Source organism: Tachyglossus aculeatus, chromosome 20 (genome assembly GCF_015852505.1).
Source record: "Tachyglossus aculeatus isolate mTacAcu1 chromosome 20, mTacAcu1.pri, whole genome shotgun sequence".
NCBI lineage: Eukaryota > Metazoa > Chordata > Mammalia > Monotremata > Tachyglossidae > Tachyglossus > Tachyglossus aculeatus.
In genome coordinates this window covers 29,797,778-29,821,071 of record NC_052085.1, presented here as the reverse complement: position 1 = coordinate 29,821,071, position 23,294 = coordinate 29,797,778, and the positions used below count along the sequence as shown (strand labels likewise).

At 45.0% G+C, this 23,294-nt stretch overlaps 1 protein-coding gene across 2 annotated transcripts in view; it reads right to left on the bottom strand.

Moving 5' to 3' along the window:
• DLG2 (discs large MAGUK scaffold protein 2) overlaps positions 1–23,294 on the bottom strand; it is a 793,095-nt gene that overhangs the window by 766,249 nt on the left and 3,552 nt on the right. For both annotated transcript variants that reach the window (XM_038761625.1, XM_038761626.1), the window contains exon 2: positions 2,482–2,613. In XM_038761625.1, the coding sequence (XP_038617553.1) occupies positions 2,482–2,613 (132 nt within the window). The remainder of the gene's footprint in view (positions 1–2,481; positions 2,614–23,294) is intronic.

Below are 23,294 nucleotides of genomic sequence, written 5' to 3'. Positions count from 1 at the left end.
TGAAAGCTATACGGCGTGACCACTTACTTGGAGGTATTTAATAATATATCATTAATATATTATATTAATAATTATTAATTATATTATAGTTAATAATTAATATTATAATTGATATAATTAATAATAATGGCATTTATAAAGCGCTTACTACATGCAAAGCACTGTTCTGAGCGCTGGGGAGGTTACAAGGTGATGAGGTTGTCCCACGGGGGGCTCACAGTCTTCATCCCCATTTGCCAGATGAGGGAACTGAGGCACGGCGAAGTGAAGTGACTTGCCCAAAGTCACCGGGATTTGAACCCCGGACCTCTGACTCCAAAGCCCGTGCTCTTTCCACTGAGCCATGCTGCTTCTCATAACAATAATAGTAATGCTATTTGTTAAGCGCTTACTACGTGCCAGCCACTGTACTAGGCGCCGGGGTGGATACAAGCAAATAGGGTTGGACATAGTCCCTGTCCCACGTTGGGGCTCGCAGTCTCAATCCCCCATTTTCCAGATGAGGTAACTGAGGCTCAGGGAAGTGAAGAGACTCGCCCAGTGTCACAAAGCCGACAAGTGGCGGAGCCAGGATTAGAACCCATGACCTTCTGATTCTAGACTGTGGGCCTACTGTTGGGTAGGGACCATCTCTATATGTTGCCAACTTGGACTTCCCAAGCGCTTAGTACAGTGCTCTGCACACAGTAAGCGCTCAATAAATACGATCAAATGAATAATAAACTTGAACCTACATCTGCGGTTCGAGTAGTGTTTGATACAAAGTGCTTAACAAATACCATCAAATAAAAGGTAAAAAGAAAAGAAGTAATTCGCTCCGACTGGAAAGAAGCCGGGTGACCTAGTGGCCTGGGAGACAGAAGGATCTGGGTTCTAATCTCCGCTCTGCCACTTGTTTGCTGTGTGACCTTGGGCAAGTCACTTCACTTCTCTGTGCCTGTTCCCTCATAGAGAAGCAGCGTGGCTCAGTGGAGAGAGCCCGGGCTTTGGAGTCGGGGGTCATGGGTTCAAATCCCGGCTCCGCCAACTGTCAGCTGTGTGACTCTGGGCAAGTCACTTCACTTCTCTGTGCCTCAGTTACCTCATCTGTAAAATGGGGATGAAGACTGTGAGCCAATCATGGGACAACCTGATCACCTTGTAACTTCCCCAGCGCTTAGAACAGTGCTTTGCACATAGTAAGCGCTTAATAAATGCCATTATTATTATTATTTTCTGTGAAATGGGGATTAAAACTGTGAGCCCCCCGTGGGGCAACCTGATCACCTTGTAACCTCCCCAGCGCTTAGAACAGTGCTTTGCACATAGTAAGCGCTTAATAAATGCCATTACTATTATTATTATTATGATCTGTAAAATGGGGATTAAAACTGTGAGCCCCCCCGTGGGACAACCTGATCACCTTGTAACCTCCCCAGCGCTTAGAATGGCGCTTTGCACATAGTAAGCGCTTAACAAATACCATCATCGTCATTATTATTATTATTCCCCTTTTACAGCTGAGGCAACAGACACAGAGAAGTTCAGTGCCTTGCCCAAGATCGCCCAGCAGGCAGGATTAGAACTCGGATCCGTGCTCTATTCACTCGGCCACGTTGCTTCCGAGAGTAATTCCACTTCTCAGTGCTAAGCGCTTAGTACAGTGCTAAGCGCTTAGTACAGTGCTCTGCACATAGTAAGCGCTCAATAAATACGATTGATTGATTCTCAGCCTACCCTGGGCACCCAATCGCAGGAGAACCGGTCACTAAAGACGCAAAGAGTAGAAAGTTCCCTGGCTTCCGCCAAATCAATCATATAATAATAATTACATTATTATATTATATCATGTTGTATTATATTATGTTATATTATATTATATGATATTATATTCCGTGATATGATATGGTATATGATGTGATATGTTATATTATATTACATTATATTACATTATATTATATTATATTATATATTATATTGTGTTATGTTATATTATATTATATTATATTAAATCATGTTGTGTTATATTATGTTATATTATATTATATGATATTATATTCCGTGATATGATATGGTATATGATGTGATATGTTATATTATATTACATTATATTACATTATATTATATTATATTATATTATATTGTGTTATATTATATTATATTATATTATTATATTATGTTATATTATATTATATTCCATGATATATGATGTGATATTATATTGTATTACATTATATTATATTATATTGTATTACATTATATTATATTGTATTACATTATATCATATTACATTATATTATATTATATTATATGATAATTATCTATTATTAATATTGAGCACTTACTGCGTGCAGAGCACTGTACTAAGTGCTTGGGAAGTCCAAGTTGGCAACATACAGAGACGGTCCCTCCCCAACAGTGGGCTCACAGGCCAGAAGCGCCAAAGCGTCCAACTAAGAGTAACCGTTCTTCCCGAAGTGAAAGCATCATCGGGGGACCTACCGAGTAAAGCCCGGAACAAGCTGCTCTTGAAGATGCCCATCACCTTCCTGACTGCTTTTCTCAGTTGCTGCTCCTCTGGTTTCCTTAGCTTTTCGCAGTAGTCTTCCAACAGCGCCAAAGCCCGATCCGTATCTGAAAAGACATTACATAAAAACGTCCTCACGTGGCCTTCGAAGAGGGCCAAGTTCTTAAAAGGACACGGTTCCGCTCATGGTTCTTCAAATCCCGGCTCCGCCAACTGCCAGCTGGGTGACTTGGGGCAAGTCACTTGACTTCTCTGGGCCTCAGTTCCCTCATCTGGAAAATGGGGATTAAAACTGCGAGCCCCCCCCCCGGGACAACCTGATCACCTTGTAACCTCCCCAGCGCTTAGAACAGTGCTTTGCACACAGCAAGCGCTTAACAAATGCCATTATTATTATTATTATTATAGTTCATAAGGCGAGGCATTCGATGCTGTTCTTTTCTGGTCCTACTGCAGCAGAGTGATCGTAGGCGCCGACGTCTTGCTGCCGGGCCCAATCGCCCCGCACAAAGCTTAGGCAATTGTTAGATTATTATTATTATTATTATTATTATTATTATTAGGCAATGACCCTCACCCAAAATCAGGTCTGTGAACAGAACGTAGGATCTTAGACCCAGAGGGACTTTAAGAGGTCAATGGGTCAGTTCATCACATTTATTAATAATAATGATGGTATGAGCCCACTGTTGGGTAGGGACTGTCTCTATATGTTGCCAACTTGGACTTCCCAAGCGCTTAGTACAGTGCTCTGCACAAAGTAAGTGCTCAATAAATACAATTGATGATGATGATGATGATGAGCCCACTGTTGGGTAGGGACTGTCTCTATATGTTGCCAACTTGTACTTCCCAAATGCTTAGTATGGTGCTCTGCACACAGTAAGTGCTCAATAAATACGATTGATTGATTGATTGACTGATTGACTTTGGGCAAGTCACTTCACTTCTCGAGGCCTCAGTTCCCTCATCTGTAAAATGGGGATTGAGACTATGAGTCCCACGTGGGACAACTTGATCACCTTGTAACCTCCCCAGTGCTCAGAACAGTGCTTTGCACATAGTAAGCACTTAATAAATGCCATTATTATTATTATTAAGTTCCCTCATCTGTAAAATGGGGACTGAGACTGTGAGCCCCCCGTGGGACAACCTGATCACCTTGTAACCTCCCCAGCGCTTAGAACAGTGCTTTGCACATAGTAAGCGCTTAATAAATGCCATTATTATTATTATTATTAGAGAAGCAGCGTGGCTCAGTGGAAAGAGCACGGACTTTGGAGTCAGAGGTCATGGGTTCAAATCCCGGCTCCGCCAAATGTCAACGTGTGATCTTGGGCGAGCTGCCCCTCTTCTTTCCTTATCTGTAAAATGGGGATATACATATATGTATATATGTTTGTACGTATTTATTACTCTATTTATTTTACTTGTACCTATCTATTCTATTTATTTTATTCTGTTAGTATGTTTGGTTTTGTTCTCTGTCTCCCCCTTTTAGGCTGTGAGCCCACTGTTGGGTAGGGACTGTCTCTATACGTTGCCAACTTGGACTTCCCAAGCGCTTAGTACACTGCTTTGCACACAGTAAGCGCTCAATAAATACAATTGATTGATTGTCAGCTGTGTGACTTTGGGCAAGTCACTTCACTTCTCTGTGCCTGTTACCTCATCTGTCAAATGGGGATGAAGCCTGTGAGCCCCCCCGTGGGACAACCTGATCACCTTGTATCCTCCCCAGCGCTTAGAACAGTGCTTTGCACATTGTAAGCGCTTCATAAATGCCACTATTATTATTATTAAGAAGTGGTTCCCTTCCCCACAGCACCTGTATATATGTATATATGTTTGTACATATTTATTACTCTATTTTACTTGTACATGGAATTCCTGAAATTTCCAAATGCCCCACTCCCATGTTGCTGTAACTCAATAAAAGCCACAGTGAGCATGGGAGCGGGGCTGCTTCATCATCACCATCAATCGTATTTATTGAGCGCTTACTGTGTGCAGAGCACTGTACTAAGCGCTTGGGAAGTCCAAGTTGGCAACATATAGAGACAGTCCCTAGAGCCCGCTGTTGGGTAGGGACCGTCTCTATATGTTGCCAACTTGGACTTCCCAAGCGCTTAGTACAGTGCTCTACACACAGGAAGCGCTCAATAAATACGATTGAATGAATGAATGAATGAATGAATGAATAAAAGGCTGCTTGTCACTCGTCCCTCTCCCGGGAGGTGAACGGGCAGGGAGCCACTTTCCTTCTTTTGCTGCTCTATCTGAACTCATGTCTCCGAGTCATTTTTCCTCTCTGCCTCACCACCCTGGGTGCAAGAACCCTGCGGCCGATTTACACCGAGTTAACCTATTTTGCACCCTACTTATCATCATCAATCGTATTTATTGAGCGCTTACTATGTGCAGAGCACTGTACTAAGCGCTTGGGAAGTACAAATTGGCAACATATAGAGACAGTCCCTACCCAACAGTGGGCTCACAGTCTACTTGTCGATAACAGTAAGCACTTAACAAATGCCATCATCATCATTATTATTATTATTACAATTGAGTGAAATGAATGAATGGAGTTTGGGTACTTACTGTGAGTAATCTCGGTCTGCTTTAAACACAGTCTCAGAAGGGCAGGGTCAAATCCCACGGGAGCATCAAAGTGAGGAGAAAGCCCCCCCAAAATCAAACTTCCCTGAGGAGGGGGAGGCCGGGCCTAACTTCCCCCCAGCCTGGCCCGGACCATCTCTATATGTTGCCCAGTTGTACTTCCCAAGCGCTTAGTACAGTGCTTTGCACACAGTAAGCGCTCAATAAATACGATTGAATGAATGAATACTATTCTGTTTATTTTATTTTATTAATACGTTTTGTTTTGTTGTCTGTCTCCCCCCCTTCTAGACTGTGAGCCCGCTGTTGGGTAGGGCCCGGCTCTAGATGTTGCCGACTTGTACTTCTCAAGCGCTTAGTACAGTGCTCTGCACACAGTAAGCGCTCGATAAATACGATTGAATGAATGAATGACAACTGCGTTTGCCCTGGGCCAGCTTTGATTAATTGTGGCAACCAGCTGTGCTGGACTAAAGAGCCGAAAAAGCACGAGGGTCTTGGCAACCATGACCCCACCTGATGTTTCCTCCCCCCTTCCCGCTACCTAAGCTTTTAACAACCCCTCGTCATTCATTCAAAAATACTTACTGGGCGCTCACTCTGTGCACAGCACTGTACTAAGCGCTGCGGAAGTCCAAATCGGTAACCTATAGAGACGGTCCCTCCCCAACAAGGGGCTCCCAGTCTATTAGACTGCCCTTATCTTCTCTTCACGACTCTATTGTTTCCTCTTATCTCTAATTTATTTACAGATTTGCCCGAGAAGCCGCAGCTTAGTGGAAAGAGCCCGGGCTTTGGAGTCAGGGGTCAAGGGTTCAAATCCCGGCTCCGCCACTTCATCATCATCAATCGTATTTATTGAGCGCTTACTGTGTGCAGAGCACTGTACTAAGCGCTTGGGAAGTACAAATTGGCAACATATAGAGACACTCCCTACCTAACAGTGGGCTCACAGTCTAAAAGTGTCAGCTCTGTGACTTTGGGCAAGTCACTTCACTTCTCCGGGCCTCAGTTCCCTCATCTGGAAAATGGGGATGAAGACCGGGAGCCCCATGTGGGACAACCTGATCACTTTGGATCCCTCCGGCGCTTAGAACAGTGCTTTGCACATAGTAAGCACTCAATGAATGCCATCATCATTATTATTATTACTACAATTGAATGAAATGAATGAATGAATGGAGTTTGGGTACTTACTGTGAGTAATCTCGGTCTGCTGTAAACACAGTCTCAGAAGGGCAGGGTCAAATCCCACGGGAGCATCAAAGATGAGGAGTCTGTCCCCCCAAAAATCAAACTTCCCTGAGGAGGGGGGGACCGGGCCGAACTTCCCCCCAGCCTGGCCCGTGCCCACTGCCAACTGCGTTTGCCCTGGGCCACCTTTGATTAATTGTGGCAACCGGCTGTGCTGGACTAAAGAGCCGAAAAAGCACGAGGGTCTTGGCAACCATGCCCCCACCTGATGTTTCCGCCCCCCTTCCCGCTACCTAAGCACTTAACAACCCCTCGTCATTCATTCAAAAATACTTATTGAGCGCTCACTGTTGGGTAGGGACTGTCTCTATATGTTGCCAACTTGTACTTCCCAAGCGCTTAGTACAGTGCTCTGCACAAAGTTAGGGCTCAATTAATACGATTGATGATGATGATGATGGGGCACAGAGAAGTTAAGTGACATGTTCAAAGTCACACAGCTGACAAGTGGCGGAACCGGGATTTGAACCCATGACCTTTGACTCCAAAGCCCAGGCTCCTTCCACTGAGCCACACTGCTTCTCAATATACTGCTTCTGTATATATGTTTGTACATATTTATTACTCAATTTATTTATTTATTTTACTTGTGCATATATATTCTATTTATTTTATTTTGTTAGTATGTTTGGTTTTGTTCTCTGTCTCCCCCTCAGACTGTGAGCCCACTGTTGTGTAGGGACCGTCTCTAGATGTTGCCAACTTGTACTTCCCAAGCGCTTAGTACAGTGCTCTGCACACAGTAAGCGCTCAATAAATACGATTGATTGATTGCACAGCACTGTACTAAGCGCTTGGAAAGTCCAAATCGGCAACCTATAGAGATGGTCCCTCCCCAACAGGGCGCTCCCAGTCTAGAAGACTGCCCTTATCTTCTCTCCACGACTCTATTGTTTCCTCTTATCTCTAACTTATTTACAGATTTGCCCGAGAAGCAGCAGCTTAGTGGAAAGAGCCCGGGCTTTGGAATCAGAGGTCACGGGTTCAAATCCCGCCTCCGCCAATTGTCAGCTGGGTGACATTGGGCAAGTCACTTCACTCTTCTAGACTGTGAACCCACTGTTGGGTAGGGACTGTCTCTATATGCTGCCAACTTGTACTTCCCAAGCGCTTAGTACAGTGCTCTGCACACAGTAAGTGCTCAATAAATACGATTGATTGATTCTCTGGGCCTCATTTACCTCAACTGGAAAATGGGGATGAAGACTGTGAGCCCCCCGTGGGACAACCTGATCACCTTGTATTTCCCCCAGCACTTAGAACAGTGCTTTACACATAGTAAGTGCTTAATAAATGCTATTATTATTATTATTATTATTATAAGTGCTTAACAAATACCATTATTATTATTTATTATTACTTCAACCTTTCCTGGCAGGAAGCAGCATGGCTCAGTGGAAAGAGCCAGGGCTTTGGAGTCAGAGGTCATGGGTTCTAATGCCGGCTCCGCCGATTGTCAGCTGTGTGACTTTGGGCAAGTCACTTCACCTCTCTGGGCCTCAGTTACCTCATCTGTAAAATGGGGATGAAGACTGTGAGCCCCCCGTGGGACAATCTGATCACTTTGTAACCTCCCCAGCACTTAGAACAGTGCTCTGCACATAGTAAGCACTTAATAAATACCATCATTATATTATTGTTACTAAGAGCACGGGCTTGGGAGTCAGAGGTCATTCATTCATTCAATCGTATTTATTGAGCGCTTACTGTGTGCAGAGCACTATACTAAGCACTTGGGAAGTACAAGTTGGCAACATTCATTCATTCATTCAATCGTATTTATTGAGCGCTTACTGTGTGCAGAGCAGTGGACTAAGTGCTTGGGAAGTACAAGTTGGCAATATATTCATTCATTCATTCAATCATATTTATTGAGCGCTTACTGTGTGCAGAGCACTGGACTAAGCGCTTGGGAAGTCCAAGTCGGCAACATATAGAGACGGCCCCTACCCAACAGCGGGCTCACAGTCTAGAAGGGGGAGACAGAGAACAAAACAAAACATATTAACAAAATAAAATAAATAGAATAAATATGTACAAGTAAAATAAATAAATAAATTGAGTAATAAACCTGTACAAACATATATGCATATATACAGGTGGGAAGGGGGTAAGGCGGGGCCGATGGGGAGGAGGGGGAGAGGAAGGAGGGGGCTCAGTCTGGGTCATGGCTTCTAACCCCTGCTCTGCCATTTATAATAATAATGAAGGCATTTGTTAAGCGCTTACTATGTGCAAAGCACTGTTCTAAGCGCTGGGGAGGATATAAGGTGATCAGGTTGTCCCACGTGGGGTGCACAGACTTCATTTCCATTCTGCAGATGAGGTAACTGAGGCACAGAGAAGTGAAGTGACTTGTCCAAAGTCACCCAGCTGACAAGTGGCGGAGCAAGGATTAGAACCCATGACCTCTGACTCCCAAGCCCGGGCTCTTTCCATTAAGACATCCTGCTTCTCTATAACGATAGTATTTGGGAAGCACTTACTATTTGCTAAGCGTCGGGATAGATACAAGGTAACCACGTTGTGCCACGTGGGGCTCCCAGTCTTAATCCCCATTTTACAGATGAGGGAACTGAGGCACACAGAAGTTACGTGACTTGCCCAAAGTCACGCGGCCGACGAGGGTCGGAGTCGGGATTAGAACCCATGACCTCCGACTCCCAAGCCCGAGCTCTTTCCACTGAGCCACGCTGCTTCAGATATCAGTTGAAATCCTCTGGGCTGGCTGGATTACCCCGTTTTCCAGATGAGGTAACTGAAGCCCAGAGAAGTTAAGTGACTTGCCCAAGGTCACACAGAGACCAGTGGGGATTACCCCATTTTCCAGATGAGGTAACCGAGGCCCAGAGAAGTTAAGCGACTTGCCCAAGGTCACTCAGAGACCAGTGGCAGAGCCAGGTCTTTCTGACTCCTAGGCCACATTGCTTGACACATAATAACCCTTTAAAAAATACCGTAAAAAAATGTCAAACAACTAAGCTGCCCTCTGTAAGAATTACAGCTGGAAAACAAGGATATTTTCTAAGCCGATATAAATGAGCCGTTTCCCCGTACTATCATTGTTTGACAATATGGGCAACCCTGTGATGCCAACCATGAAAACACTTTATGACTGATTCAAGGAAGAGAAGAACATATGGGCACATAAACTCTTAGTTTATTTTTAAAGGATGCAAAACGCTCGCATGTGTGTCTCCGGGCAAGCTTGCACAGAGCTAGAAAACGCAACTTCAGAAAACAAGGCTCCTGGCTCTAAAAATCAGCTGACTCGACTTGGTCACGGCTTGGAAAGGGGAATGCCGCCCAAGATGTGAGATTTCGCCCCTTAAAAGTGGTCCAGAAGGCCCCAATCCCCATCTGATTGTTATTAATATTAACAGAGCTCTGCACATAGTAAGTGCTCCTTAGAGGAAAAATGGCTGGCGGAGAGATAATAAGGTGAGTGACACCATGTAAGCCACAGGCACTGGACTCATTTTTTTCCATACGGGTTTTTGGTCCTGAAATCTCAATCAATCCATGGGATTTCCTGAACGCTTACTGTGTGCAGAGCACTGTGCTAATCGCTTAGAGCCAAGGCTCATCTGTCACTCCGTCATCATCACCTTACATAGGAATGCCCACCACTTAATAATAATAATAATAATAATGGCATTTATTAAGCGCTTACAATGTGCACATCACTGTTCTAAGCGCTGATCAGGTTGTCCAACGGGAGGCTCCCAGTCTTCATCCCCATTTTACAGATGAGGTAACTGAGGCCCAGAGAAGCGAAGCGACTTGCCCAAAGTCACCCAGCTGACAATCGGCGGGGCCGGGATTTGAACCCGCGGCCTCGGACTCCAGAGCCCGGGCTCTTTCCACCGAGCCACGCTGCACTCGCATATAAGAATCACAACTTAAACCTGTAAGTGAAACAAAAGCTGCCCCACAGCTCTAAAAGGAAAAATAAAATCTCTCCAATCAAGCTGTCAAGGAATGGCATTTCCCCCTAGAGAGGTGTTGCCTAATAGACTAGAAATCACGATCCCTATTTTTCTCTGATTTTGGCTGGGGCTTTTCCAGAGGACATAATCTTCTAGAGCAAACGGATCCTTTCCCAACAATAAATCGCAAAGCCCGTCAACAAAACCCCACTGACCCCGATGTGCTTTTCCCTTCTGTTCCAAGAGAAAGAGCAACGGAAAGCCGTGGGATCCGTTTAAACATCTTTCAGACGAGATGTGTTCCAGGGTAGCTGCGAAACAACCTACTAGAGGGCCTGATATTACATCGGAATAGCAGAAGTAACGGCATTTATTGAGCTCCCACCGGATGCAAAGGACTGTGCTAAATGCTCGGCTGTCCGCCGCGCTTTAAACCGTTATTTATGATGTTGCAAACTCCAGAAGGGAAAGCCCTTGTTATCCAATTGAGGGCATCGGTCACCAGACTGAGGATAAGCTAGCGAAGGGGAGGTTGCTCCTATTTTGGGACAACTATGGTACCAATTAAGTGTTTTCCCTGTTGTAGAGACAGGATGATCCAAGATCCTTATCCCGCACAGGGCTCATAACCTAACAGGCAGGGAGACTGGGTGGCCCACTGTCATTTTACAGAGGAGGAAACAAGCACAGAGAAGCTAAATTCATTCAATCATATTTATTGAGTGCTTATAATAATAACAATGGCATTTATTAAGCACTTACTATGTGCAAAGCACTGTTCTAAGCGCTGGGGAGGTGATCAGGTTGTCCCACGGGGGGCTCGCAAGTCTTCATCCCCATTTGACAGATGAGGGAACTGAGGCCCAGAGAAGTGAAGTGACTTGCCCAAATGCTTATCCCACATAGGGCTCATAACCTAACAGGCAGGGAGACCGGGTGGCCCACTGTCATTTTACAGAGGAGGAAACAAGCACAGAGAAGCTAAATTCATTCAATCATATTTATTGAGTGCTTATAATAATAATAATGGCATTTATTAAGCACTTACTATGTGCAAAGCACTGTTCTAAGCGCTGGGGAGGTGATCAGGTTGTCCCACGGGGGGCTCGCAAGTCTTCATCCCCATTTGACAGATGAGGGAACTGAGGTCCAGAGAAGTGAAGTGACTTGCCCAAATGCTTATAATAATAATAATAATAATAATAATGGCATTTATTAAGTGCTTACTATGTGCAAAGCACTGTTCTAAGCGCTGGGGAGTTTACAAGGTGATCAGGTTGTCCCACGGGGGGCTCACAGTCTTAATCCCCATTTTACAGATAAGGGAACTGAGGCCCAGAGAAGTGAAGTGACTTGCCCAAAGTCACACAGCTGACAAGGGGCGGAGCTGGGATTTGAACCCATGACCTCTGACTCCAAAGCCCGGGCTCTTTCCACTGGGCCACGCTGCTTATCCCACATAGGGCTCATAACCTAACAGGCAGGGAGACCCGGGGGCTCACTGTCATTTTACAGAGGAGGAAACAAGCACAGAGAAGCTAAATTCATTCAATCGTATTTATGGAGCAGCGTGCAGAGCACTGTACTAAGCGCTTGGGAAGTCCAAGTTGGCAACATATAGAGACGGTCCCTACCCAACAACGGGCTCACGGGCTAAATGACTTGCCTAAGGTCACACGGTAAGGCTGGGGCAGAGCTGGGACTCAAACTTGGGTCATGATCTTTCCACTCCACAAATCTGCTTCCCTCAAGGCCACGCAAACTGCCAGGAGGGCCAAAAACCAAAGTCAGCCCCAGTCTTGGCGATGGTGTGGAAAGAGAGCACTGTAATAATAATAATAATGATGATGATGGCATTTGTTAAGCACTTACTATGGGCAAAGCACTGTTCTAAGCGCTGGGGAGGTTACAAGGTGATCAGGTTGTCCCACGGGGGGCTCACAATCTTCATCCCCATTTTACAGCTGAGGTAACTGAGGCTCAGAGAAGCTAAGTGACTTGCCCAAGGTCACACAGCAGACATGCGGCAGAGCCGGGATTCGAACCCATGACCTCTGACTCCAAAGTCCAGGCTCTTTCCACTGAGCCACGCTGCTTCTGTGTACTAAGTACTGTCACTGTACTAAGAACAGAGTTAGCGGGCCGGGTCCCCCGCCGTCCAGGAGCTGACGATTTGGCTGAGCAGCGTGGCTCAGTGGAAAGAGCCCGGGCTTTGGAGTCAGAGGTCATGGGTTCAAATCCCGGCTCTGCCAGTTGTCAGCTGGGTGACTTTGGGCAAGTCACTTCACTTCTCTGGGCCTCAGTTCCCCCATCTGTAAAATGGGGATTGAGACTGTGAGCCCTCCGTGGGACAACCTGATCACCTTGTAACCTCCCCAGCACTTAGAACAGTGCTTGGCACATAGTAAGTGTTTAATAAATGCCATGATTATTATTATTATTATTATTATTATTATTATTAAAATAAATTACAGGTAGGGAAAGCCATAGAGCTGAAAATAGGCAGGGTGTGAAGCATGGAGATGTGCTGAGGTGATGCGGTGGCGTTTTTGGGGAGGCAATAAAGTGAGGAGCTGAGCGATGAATCAGGGAAGGCCTCCTGAAGGAGCTGGGATTGTAGGACTGACTGAGCTCCCTCCTTCCCCTCCCCACAGCACCTATATATATTTGTACGGATTTACTACTCTATTTATTTATTAATTTTATTTGTACATATTTATTCTATTTATTTTATTTTGTTAATATGTTTTGTTTTGTTCTCTGTCTCCCCCTTCTAGACTGCGAGCCCGCTTGTTGGATAGGGACCGTCTCTCTATGTTGCCAACTTGGACTTCCCAATCAATCAAACAATTGTATTTATTGAGCGCTTACTGCGTGCAGAGCACTGTACAAGCGCTTAGTACAGCGCTCTGCACACAGTAAGCGCTCAATAAATACGATTGAATGAATGAATGTAGGAGAGCTTTGAAGATGGGGATTACAGCAGTCTGCCTGATGAGAAGTGGGGGGCTAAATTCCAGCCAGAAGGGAGGGAGGGCCCCAGCTAGAAAGAGAATCAATCAATCAATCGTATTTATTGAGCGCTTACTGTGTGCAGAGCACTGTACTAAGCGCTTGGGAAGTCCAAGTTGGCAACATCTAGAGACGGTCCCTACCCAACAGTGGGCTCACGGTCTAGAAGGGGGAGACAGAGAACAAAACCAAACATATTAACAAAATAAAATAAATAGAATAGATATGTACAAGTAAAATAAATCATTAAATAGAGTAATAAATCCGTACAAACATATATACATATATACAGGTGCTGCAGGGAAGGGAAGGAGGTACATATAGGTTTGTACATATTTATTACTCTATTTATTGATTTATTTATTTTACTTGTACATATCAATTCTATTTATTTTATTTTGTTAGTATGTTTGGTTTTGTCTCCCCCTTTTAAGACTGTTGAGCCCACTGTTGGGTAGGGACCGTCTCTATATGTTGCCAACTTGTAGTTCCCAAGTGCTTAGTACAGTGCTCTGCACATAGTAAGCGCTCAATAAATACGATTGATGATGATGATGAAAACCAAACATATTAACAAAATAAAATAAATAGAATAGATATGTACAAGTAAAATAAATCATTAGAGTAATAAATCCGTACAAACACATATACATATATACAGGTGCTGCAGGGAAGGGAAGGAGGTACATATAGGTTTGTACATATTTATTACTCTATTTATTTATTTTACTTGTACATATCTATTCTATTTATTTCATTTTGTTAGTATGTTTGGTTTTGTCTCCCCCTTTTAGACTGTGAGCCCACTGTTGGGTAGGGACTGTCTCTAGATGTTGCCAATTGGTACTTCCCAAGCGCTTAGTCCAGTGCTCTGCACACAGTAAGCGCTCAATCAATACGATTGATTGATTGAGGTAAGGGAAGGAAGAACACGTTTCCTAGCACCCAGTCAAAGCAGCTTTGATGTTCATCCTTCTAAACTTGAAAAGAACATCGCAGAATCATTCAGCAGCCGGGGATGGCGCGGGCATCCGGGCCGAAACGTGACCAGACCGGACGGTAAAATCCCTTAGCTTGACTCGGCGTCCTTTTTGCTTACTTCCTTGGGTCTCGTCTATTCTTACATTTTGCTAGGCAAGCTTAATATGTTTGCCCTCCTTGCCATCGCTATCCTCAAGCCATGCTGAGTTAAAAGGTAAAATAGCTGAGCGCAGGCTCCCTAGAAATGGCATCCGTTAGCTTTAATTCTATCTGTTCTCACCACTTGACACCTGTCCACATGTTTGGTTTTGCTGTCTGTCTCCCCCTTCGAGACTGTGAGCCCGTTGTTGGGTAGGGGCCGTCTCTATATGTTGCCAACTTGGACTTCCCGAGCGCTTAGTCCAGTGCTCTGCACACAGGAAGCGCTCAATAAATACGATTGAATGAATGAATGAATGCACTTCCCAAGTGCTTAGTACAGTGCTCTGCACACAGTAAGCGCTCAATATATACGATTGAATGAATGAATGAATGAATGTACTTCCCAAGCGCTTAGTACAGTGCTCTGCACACAGTAAGCGCTCAATAAATACGATCGAATGAATGAATGAATGAGTGTACTTCCCAAGCGCTTAGTCCAGTGCTCTGCACACAGTAAGCACTCAATAAATACGATTGAATGAATGAGTGAATGAACGAATGTACTTCCCAAGCGCTTAGTACAGTGCTCTGCGCACAGTAAGCGCTCAATAAATACGATTGAATGAATGAATGAATGTACTTCCCAAGCGCTTAGTACAGTGCTCTGCACACAGTAAGCGCTCAATAAATACGATTGAATGAATGAATGAATGTACTTCCCAAGCGCTTAGTCCAGTGCTCTGCACACAGTAAGCGCTCAATAAATACGATTGACTGAATGAATGAATGAATGTACTTCCCAAGCGCTTAGTCCAGTGCTCTGCACACAGTAAGCGCTCAATAAATACGATTGAATGAATGAATGAATGTACTTCCCAAGCGCTTAGTCCAGTGCTCTGCACACAGTAAGCGCTCAATAAATACGATTGACTGAATGAATGAATGAATGTACTTCCCAAGCGCTTAGTCCAGTGCTCTGCACACAGTAAGCGCTCAATAAATACGACTGAATGAATGAATGGATGGTCCTGGGAAGTCTGGTGCCCTGCTGCAGTGGGAGGGAGAGGAGAATATATGTTTGTTAATATGTTTTGTTTTGTTGTCTGTCTCCCCCTTCTAGACTGTGAGCCTGCTGTTGGGTAGGGAGTGTCTCTATATGTTGCCAACTTGGACTTCCCAAACACTTAGTACAGTGCTCTGCACACAGTAAGCGCTCAATAAATACGACTGAATGAATGAATGGATGGTCCTGGGAAGTCTGGTGCCCTGCTGCAGCGGGAGGGAGAGGAGAACATATGTTTGTTAATATGTTTGGTTTTGTTCCCTGTCTCCCCCTTCTAGACTGTGAGCCCGCTGTTGGGTAGGGAGCGTCTCTATAAGTTGCCAACCTGTACTTCCCAAGCGCTTAGTACAGTGCTCTGCACACAGTAAGCGCTCAATAAATACGACTGAATGAATGAATGGATGGTCCTGGGAAGTCTGGTGCCCTGCTGCAGCGGGAGGGAGAGGAGAACATACGTTTGTTAATATGTTTTGTTTTGTTGTCCGTCTCCCCCTTTTAGACTGTGAGCCCGCTGTTGGGTAGGGACCGTTTCTAGATGTTGCCAACTTGTACTACCCAAGCGCTTAGTCCAGTGCTCTGTACGCAGTAAGCGCTCAATAAATACGATTGAATGAATGAATGAATGAACATGGGCACAGCAGGGGAAGACAGTCCGGAATAAAAGAGGACACACGGTCTCCCTCAGATCATCCTCTCGACTGTGAAATCTCCCTCTAGGCCGTAAGCGCAGGCCTAAGCAGGCAGGGAAGGTTTCTACCAACTCTGTTGTACTGTACTCTCCCAAGCGCTTAGTACAGTGCTCTGCACAACGTCCGATTGATTCACAGAAGCGGGGCTGTTGCTGCCGATGCCGTATTCTCATTTCCGGCTTGTGGTGCCACCAGGAAGCCGCGTGGCCTAGCGGAAAGAGGACCCGTCTAATCCCGGCTCTGCCACTTATCTGCTCCGTGACCTTGGCCAAGACGCTCCCTTCATTCATTCATTTATTACTCTATTTATTTATTAATTTATTTTACTTGTACATATCTATTCTATTTATTTTATTTTGTTAGTCTGTTTGGTTTTGTTCTCTGTCTCCCCCTTTTAGACTGTGAGCCCACTGATGGGTAGGGACTGTCTCTATATGTTGCCAATTTGTACTTCCCAAGCGCTTAGTACAGTGCTCTGCACATAGTAAGCGCTCAATAAATACGATTGATGATGATGATGATTTATTGAGCGCTTACTGTGAGCAGAACACTCTACGAAGCGCTTGGAAAGTACAATTCGGCAAGAGAGATGGTCCCTACCCCACCACGGGCTCACAGTTTAGAACTTAACTTCTCTGCGCCTCACTTACCTCCTCCTTAAAATGGGGCGAGGACTTATGTTGTTCTCTCCCAAGCAAATCAGGTTGGACACAGCCCGTGTCCCACGTGGGGCTCACAGTCTTAATCCCCATTTTACAGATGAGGTAACTGAGGCACGAGGCCCCACAGCAGATGCATGGCAGAGCCGGGATCAGAACCCATAACCTTCTCACTCCCAGGCCCGTGCTCTATCCACTATGCCATGCTGCTTCATGCCTCAATGGAAAGAACACGAGATTTGGAGTCAGAGGTCATGGGTTCAAATCCCGGCTCCGCCAATTGTCAGCTGGGTGACTTTGGGCGAGTCACTTCACTTCTCTGGGCCTCAGTTACCTCATCTGGAAAATGGGGATTAAGACTGTGAGCCCCCTAATAATAATAATAATGACAATGATGGTTTTTGTTAAGCACTTACTATGTGCAAAGCACTGTTCTAAGCGCTGGGGAGGTTACAGAGTGATCAGGTTGTCCCACGGGGGGGCTCACAGTCTTAATCCCCATTTTGCAGATGAGGGAACTGAGGCCCAGAGAAGTTGTGACTTGCCCAAAGTCACACAGCTGTCAAGTGGCGGAGCCGGGATTTGAACCCATGACCTCTGACTCCCAAGCGCGGGCTCTTTCCACTGAGCCACGCTGTCCTGATCACCTTGTAGCCTCCCCAGCGCTTAGAACAGTGCTTTGCACATAGTAAGTGCTTAATAAATGCCATCATTATTATTATTATTATTCCCTGCAGCTTGCCTAGTAGGGAGCACAGAGGTTGAATCTTCAATTTGCAGTTAAGGAAACTGAGGCCCAGGGAAGGGAACAGACTTGCCCAAGGTCACACAGCAGACGAGGGGCGGAGGGGGGATTGGAAAACATGTGGGAGAAAGGGCTGCAAACCCATGATGTGTAGTTGGCTCACTTCCTATCAATCAATCATATTTATTGAGTGCTTACTGTGTGCAGAGCACTGTACTAAGCGCTTGGGAAGTCCAAGTTGGCAACATCTAGAGACGGTCCCTACCCAACAGTGGGCTCACAGTCTAGAAAGGGGAGACAGAGAACAAAACCAAACATATTAACCAAATAAAATAAATAGAATAAATATGTACAAGCAAAATAAATAAATGAATAAATAGAGTAGCAGCGTGGCTCAGTGGAAAAAGCCCGGGCTTTGGAGTCAGAGGTCATGGGTTTGAATCCCGCCCCGCCACATGCCTGCTGTGTGACCTTGGGCAAGTCACTTAACTTCTCTGAGCCTCAGTTCCCTCATCTGTAAATGGGGATTGACTGTGAGCCCCACGTGGGACAACCTGATCATGTTATATCCCCCCAGCGCTTAGAACAGTGCTTTGCACATAGTAAGCGCTTAACAAATGCCATTATTATTATTAAATATGTACAAACAAACACGAAGCAGGTGGCAACGGTTAACACAGCTCCCAGGGCGGCCATTCATGAAAGTGGCTGAATGAGCCGTACCCTTTTAGGGGAGTTTTCTTTTTTCAGTTCCTTAACAGTATTGATTTAATGAATGAGTGCCTTGAATGCAGCCACACAGCGACTAATTAAACCATGCTATTCCCAGAGCCAGATCCCCGAGGGGGGGGGGGACTTTATAAATGGGCTTTTAAATTGAGCACTTTTGGAGCTTTACCAAAGGCCTAAGAGGTTCACTATTTGATAGCTTCAAGCCATTAGCATATCACTTTTGGCAGAATAAAGAAAATGCGGAGGAAAAAAAAAAAAATTCCCAGCAGAGTGGGACCTTGACACGCTCATGGGATCGGAAAAGAGATGTGGCGGGGAATGATAATCGTTTTGCTTCTCCCAGGATTCCTCGTTCCTTCCGCCTCGCTCTCACCGATGGGTTTTCCGAAGTCCTCTTGAAGGAAGTCGTCCTTCCCTTTATAATAGTAATAATAATTTTGGTATTTGTGAAGCACTGTGCCAAGCACTGTTCTAATCAATCAATCGATCAATCGTATTTATTGAGCGCTTACTGTGTGCAGAGCACTGGACTAAGCGCTTGGGAAGTACAAGTTGGCAACATCTAGAGACAGTCCCTACCCAACAGTGGGCTCACAGTCTAGAAGGGGGAGACAGAGAACAAAACCAAGCATACTAACAAAATAAAATAAATAGAATAGATATGTACAAGTAAAATAAATAGAGTAATAAATATGTACAAACATATATACAGGTGCTGTGGGGAAGGGAAGGAGGTAAGATGGGGGGGATGGAGAGGGGGACGAGGGGATCATCGTGCATCTATCTCCAGTGCTTAACTTGTAGTAAGCCTGGGAGCCCCATGTAGGACAGAGATTATTATAATAATAATAATGGCATTTATTAAGCACAAACTGGTATATATTAAGCGCTTAGTACAGTGCTCTGCACACAGTAAGTGCTCAATAAATACGTTTGATTGATTGATATATTTGTCAAAGAGGAACAACTTTGCTAAAAACAGTAAAGGAGCAGCGGTATTGATCTGAGCTGCTCTGAATTTGTAATTTGGGTAAAGTCAAAGTCGACCTGCCACGTTAAGGAACTTCAATTTGGCAGCATTAAATTCAGACACGTCAGGATCAGGTCTTGGGAGACTGGACACTAGGCAGTACCGTGAAGGAGATATCATTTTCACCAAAAAAAATAAAAAATTAACCATGTACTTGGAAGTTCATTCATTCATTCATTCAATCGTATTTATTGAGCACTTACTGTGTGCAGAACACTGTACTAAGTGCTTGGGAAGTACAAGTTGGCAACATATAGAGACGGTCCCTACCCAACAGCGGCCTCACAGTCACGCCGTGCCTCAGTTTCCTCATCTGGACTTCTCCTTCCCTCGGAGACTGCGAGCGCCATGTGGGACAGGGACCGTGCCCGATCTAATTACGTCAACAATACTCCAGAATTTAGCTCACAGTGAGCCCTCGATACCACCGGCGTCGTTATCGTCATTGATAATAATAATAATAATAATAATGGCATTTATTGAGCGCTTACTACGTGCAAAGCACTGTTCTAAGCGCTGGGGAGGTTACAAGGTGATCAGGTTGTCCCACAGTCTTAATCACCATTTGACAGATGAGGGAACTGAGGCACAGAGAATAATAATAGTAATAATAATGATGGCATTTATTAAGCGCTTACTATGTGCAAAGCACCGTTCTAAGCGCTGGGGAGGATACAAGGTGATCAGGTTGTCCCACGGGGGACTCACAGTCTTCATCCCCATTTTACAGATGAGGTAACTGAGGCACAGAGAAGTGAAGTGACTTGCCCAAAGTCACACAGTTGGCAGAGCCGGGATTTGAACCCATGATCTCTGACTCCAAAGCCCGTGCTCTTTCCACTGAGCCACGCTGCTTCTGATGCTAAGAGCAGTCACCGTAAAAATCCCATTCTGACGAAAGAGTCATTTCCTGAGTAGAGACAGATGCTCCCGGACAACTGGAGCAGGGATTTGGACGGAGCGGGGAGGGAAATGGTACATTTGATGGATGGGAGGCAAGGGACCTTGGGCACGGGGTTTGGGATGGAACGGGAGCAGCCGACTGAGCCGCGGCCAACAAGGGAACCTGGAAGTCAATGGCCTCGTCCAGACTGGAGCCTAGAAGGAGCAAGCTCCAAACTCGCTCAGCCGAAGACTTGAAAGAGGAATTTCACAGCAGCACGGCCTGCTGGAAAGAGCTCCGGCCTGGGAGTCAAAAGACGTGGGTTCCAATCCCGAATCTGCTGGGTGAACTTGGGAAAGTCACTTAACCTCCCTGGGCCTTATTTCCCTTTCCGCAAAATGGGGATCCAATACCTGTCCTCCCTCCTAATAACCTCTCTGGGCCTCATTTCCCTTTCCACAAAATGGGGATCCAATACCTGTCCTCCCTCCTAATTAGACTGTGAGCCCCTCGTGGGGCCTGGTTATCTTCTATTACCCCTGTGCCTAGTACAGTGCTTGGCACATTGTACGAGCTTAACCAAACCGGCGATTATTATGACGACGCGAGAAAATCCACATCCTACCAAGTTTGTCACCACCAAATCCGTAGTATTTATTGAGCGCTTTTTGAGAGCGGAGCACTTTACTAAGTGCTTAGTAACAGAACAGAGCGGGTAGATACGATCCCTCCCCACACGAGCTAGACAGAAGAATGAATTATTCTTTTTCATTATTAATTATTAACGAATTATTATTGGGGAATAACAAACGGATGCCGAGAGGGACTTCTATCGAGTGTCCTTCCGAGCGTGCCCTGTTGTCACTGCCAGGGCTCAGATTCCGTCTAATTCTAGACAGTAAACTCATTGTGGGCAGGGAATGTGTCTACTAATTGTGTTATAGTATCCTCCCCCAAGTGCTCAGCACATAGTAAGCGCTCAGTAAATACTATTGATTGATTCTGTGATTCAATTCGCGTTCTTCTGTGTTTGTTCACACTTTATGAATTGCGAACCCCTCCAGGGAAAAGGTGTATTCTTTCCCCAGCACTTAGCACAACGCTTTGCACACAGTAAGCATTAAATACTGTTACAACTTACAATGCTGCCACCTCCCTCATGTCCACACAGGGGAAAGGGAAATGAAGATTCAAAAAGTGACGGTTAGGACCCTTTCCAAAATAAAACCGAAATACGTTTTCTTCACGGAGGGCTCAGACCCACCAGAACGTCCTTTCTTAAGTCTCTGGAAAGTAGTTTTGATATTATCAATCAATCAATCAATCAATCAATCGTATTTATTGAGAGCTTACTATGTGCAGAGCACTGTACTAAGCGCTTGGGAAGCACAAATTGGATATTATGGTACTTGTTAAATGCCCACGGTGTGCCAAGCACTGTACTAATTAGGACCCTTTCCAAAATAAAACTGAAATACGTTTTCTTCACGGAGGGCTCAGACCCACCAGAACGTCCTTTCTTAAGTCTCTGGAAAGTAGTTTTGATATTAATGGTACTTGTTAAATACCCACGGTGTGCCAACCACTGTACTAATTAGAACCCTTTCCAAAATAAAACCGAAATACGTTTTCTTCACGGAGGGCTCAGACCCACCAGAACGTCCTTTCTGAAGTCTCTGGAAAGTAGTTTTGATATTAATGGTACTTGTTAAATGCCCACAGTGTGCCAAGCACTGTACTAATTAGGACCTTTTCCAAAATAAAACCAAAATACATTTTCTTCACGGAGGGCTCTGACCCACCAGAACGTCCTTTCTGAAGTCTCTGGAAAGTAGTTTTGATATAATGGTACTTGCTAAATGCCCACGGTGTGCCAAGCACTGTACTAAACGCTGGGGTAGATACAAGATAACCAGATTGGACGCAGTCTCTGTCTCACGTGCGGCTCACAGACTAAGCAAGGAGGGAGCGGGATGTTTAGCCCCATTTTACAGATGAGGAAACTGAGGCACAGAGAAGTGGAGTGACTTGCCCGAGGCCCGATACCGCGGCATCAGTCGAGCACTTACTAGGTACCCAGCACACTGAATTAAGCGCTGTGATAGATACACGACCATCAGGTCGGAGAGGAGCGGAGAAGTTAAGTGACTTCTCAAAGCCACACAGCCCGCACAGGTCTGAAGTTTTAGAATAATCAATCGAAGGCACGAGAGGTGAAAAGTCTAATAATAATAAATAACGATGGCACTTATGGAGCGCTTACTCTGTGCAAAGCACTGTTCTAAGCGCTCGGGAGGTTACAAGGCGATCAGGGTGTCCCACGTGGGGCTCACGGTCTTCATCCCCATTTTCCAGATGAGGGAACTGAGGCCCAGAGAAGCGAAGTGACTTTGCCCAAAGTCACACAGCCGACAAGTGGCGGAGCAGGGATTTGAACCCATGACCTCTGACTCCCAAGCCCGGGCTCTTTCCACTGAGCCGCGCTGCTTCCCTAATGTTCAATGTTCAATGTCTAATGTTCAAAAGGCTCCGTATTAATATCGTGAGGCTCCTGTCATGTAGATTAACATAAAATGATAATGTGACTGATCCAAAATTAATAATAACAATAATAATGGCATTTATTAAGCGCTTACTATGTGCAAAGCACTGTTCTAAGCGCTGGGGAGGTTACAAGGTTACATTAGCCATGAAGTGAAGTGACTTGCCCAAAGTCACACAGCTGACAAGTGGTGGAGCCGGGATTTGAACCCATGGCCCAGGCTCTTTCCACTGAGCCACGCTGCTTCTCTAATGTTCAGTGTTCAATGTCTAATGTTCAAAAGGCTCCGTATTAATATCGCGGGGCTCCTGTCACGTAGATTAACATAAAATGATACAGTGTGTCTGATCCAAAATTAGCCATGACAGAGTATATTTCCTATTTCAGGAACATCCTAAGCAGAACCACAACTCACAGTATAGTAATAGAGGAGTCAGAATCACCTAAAAAAGTCAATTTCCATTCACAGTAGAATCAATCCCTTCAAGATGAAAACGGGATCTTTTCTC